This window comes from Hibiscus syriacus, unplaced genomic scaffold (genome assembly GCF_006381635.1).
Source record: "Hibiscus syriacus cultivar Baekdansim isolate YM2019G1 unplaced genomic scaffold, ASM638163v2 tig00111506_pilon, whole genome shotgun sequence".
NCBI classification, from domain to species: Eukaryota; Viridiplantae; Streptophyta; class Magnoliopsida; order Malvales; family Malvaceae; genus Hibiscus; species Hibiscus syriacus.
The window spans coordinates 1109159-1111637 of record NW_024063109.1 but is presented as its reverse complement, the minus strand read 5'-3'; the positions used below and the strand labels follow the sequence as shown (position 1 = coordinate 1111637).

Below are 2479 nucleotides of genomic sequence, written 5' to 3'. Positions count from 1 at the left end.
TGAAAAAAAATTGACATCTTAGACTTTCAATAAAAAAAAAAACTCATAAAAAAGTTAATAGAAAATGCAACTCATCATTGCTTTCTTACTTTTGAATGAGTCTCAAAAACATAAAGTTTAAAGAAATAAATATGATTAGTTGAAGTTGATAATTGGGAATCTAAATAAAAGGATGACTTCCTACGGGGAGCCCTAAATGATTGTGAGATCAATTTCTTCATTTAATCATAATATGTGGGGTTTATTACGGGAAATGATCACGTGCGGAAGTCTTAATATACGGTTAAAAAAGGTGTTACCGGTTTTGTTATTTTTCTATCGATTTTGTTATTGTTGGGCACTTTACTGGGAATGTTAAAAAATATTGATGTTTTTGGTAGAAATAATAATGTTTTTGATAAATGTTTACCGGTTTTATTATTTAAATAATAACAAAACCGATAACGCATTTTTTAATTATATATTAATGGTGTCGTACTATAAAATTTCTCATTTATCACTACAATCAACCTGCCGCTATAAACAATAAAGATTAGTGTTGCTGATAAGTTGTATTATATTTTTAAGGTTTGAATTATTCTAATAGTGATTAGAATGTAGAATTGAATTAATTTTTACAGCAAAAAAATAAATTCATGTTTTAAAATTTCAAAAACATAATTGTATCTCCAATAGAAATTTTTTTTTTAGCTAACACTTATTCCCATATGTAATAGGGTAAGGGGAGGTAAGATATTAGGCTGCCCCCAACATCAGGTTGAGAGCAGCTTCCATAGGAGACCTCCGAATTATGAAATACCCTCCGTGGAATTCAATCCCCACGACCCCAATATTAAGAACCTTGTGCTCTACCAACTGAGCTGGATGGTCATTTATTGCATCTCCAATAGAAATGAATTCATTTTACCGAATATTATTGGTATCGTTTCCTAGCTAAGTAGCCCAATTTCACCATTGCAAATTCATGGAATAAAGTAGCTCTTTGATTTTTATGCGATATCTGACAGTACAAGTGGTGAGTATTTTCTCATGATTTTAATTTGAATCGCGTGGGTCCAAATGTAAATTTGTATATAAAACCTAATCATGCTTTTGAAGTCCATTAATTGACAGACTAATTTCTAAAAAGGAAAAATCAATAGGCTTTAAGAGTTGCATTGAACAAATTTTACAATTAATTCTACGGGAAAAGTACTTATAGAGCTGCAAAAAAGTTATTAATTAACCACACCGCAAAAAACTTTGAAATTCCTTCGTCTCTATCAATCAACCTTAAACTGCAGAAACTTGAAAATGTTTGCTTTATTTTTGTTGTTAATTTTCGACATTTACTTATTTATCCTATACTAATTACAAAGGAAATTAAAGGGAAGAAGAAGACTAAAAGAAATCAACCTCTGTACAACGGAGAACGTTCTTGGAAAACTAATTTGGAAACCCTGGTCTGCCTGAAAACCTTCATTGGACTCGGGAAATACCACCCCTTCCCCTTCGTAGACGGCGACGATTTCAAATCTCCTATACCCGAATGTGACGTCACAGCCACCGACCTTGACTTTCTCATCATCTTCCTCCGTTCTTCGTCCGCCTCCGTCCTCTCTGTCTCCCCGTGCCGCCTTTGATGATCTTCACTCTCGTATCGCCTGCTCTTATTACTACCTCTAAATATCGACCAAAACGACGGCGTCTTGCTCTTGCTGCCCGCTAAATCGTTTCTTTCGCTCAAATTCTCATGTTTCGATCTGAGAAACGGAATCGCGAGGGATCTGGATCGTCGAAACGCGGGCTCGCTTTCAATAAGATTAGACACTCTCCCGACAGCGCCGACACTTGAGATGTTTCCCGACGCCGCGATTGAGAATCGAGAGAAGGAGGATGATGAGGAAGAAGAAGGGGTTGTGATGCATGCGCAAGGACGCGCGTGGGCGCAGTCGGGGCACAGAGAAGCGAGTTTGTCCCGGAGACAAACAGGACAGATACCAGTACGGCGGCGCTTCGAAGGATGCCTCGGACACTTCCATACCTGTTCTTCGTCTTCGTAAAACGCCATTATTTTCAGTGAAGGTCTCGCTTTCTGTATATCGCCAGTTTTCTTGAGAAAACTTTTGCACTTTCCTGCAGTTGCTGTTTGGTTCCCTCTTTTCTTTATACTTTTCTTTGTGGTGTTCGTGAGGGTGAGGTTTTTAAAACGAAAGGTTTGATTGAGGTGGATGAACTAACCACGGGTAACTCTATAACACATGGGATTTTAACCCTAGTTAGACTCTATTCAACTTTCTTCTATATTTTGTAGCTTTTGTTTTGTTGTTAGACACTTAGGCGCCGTCTATTGGTATGCTTTGGTAGACTGAAATTAAACGTTGCGTTTTGATACCCAACTCTGAAGATTACCCAGTGATTTATTATTTATTAACGAAAATGCCATTCACTTTAGGACATTTTCAATTGTGTGTACTCGGGGAGAGAAATTCGTGATTTG

At 36.9% G+C, this 2479-nt stretch overlaps 1 protein-coding gene across 1 annotated transcript; it reads right to left on the bottom strand.

Annotated features, from left to right (window-relative positions):
* Positions 1 to 1389: 1389 nt before the first annotated feature.
* LOC120164168 lies at positions 1390 to 2177 on the bottom strand. The gene has a single exon (XM_039173920.1). The coding sequence runs from the start codon at positions 2048 to 2050 to the stop codon at positions 1391 to 1393; it is 660 nt and encodes a 219-aa protein (XP_039029851.1). The 5' UTR covers positions 2051 to 2177; the 3' UTR covers position 1390.
* Positions 2178 to 2479: the final 302 nt, after the last annotated feature.

What these genes read in the sequence shown, in the direction of transcription:
- LOC120164168 (XM_039173920.1), bottom strand. Translation starts at nt 2,050, where the DNA reads ATGGCGTTTTACGAAGACGAAGAACAGGTATGGAAGTGTCCGAGGCAT.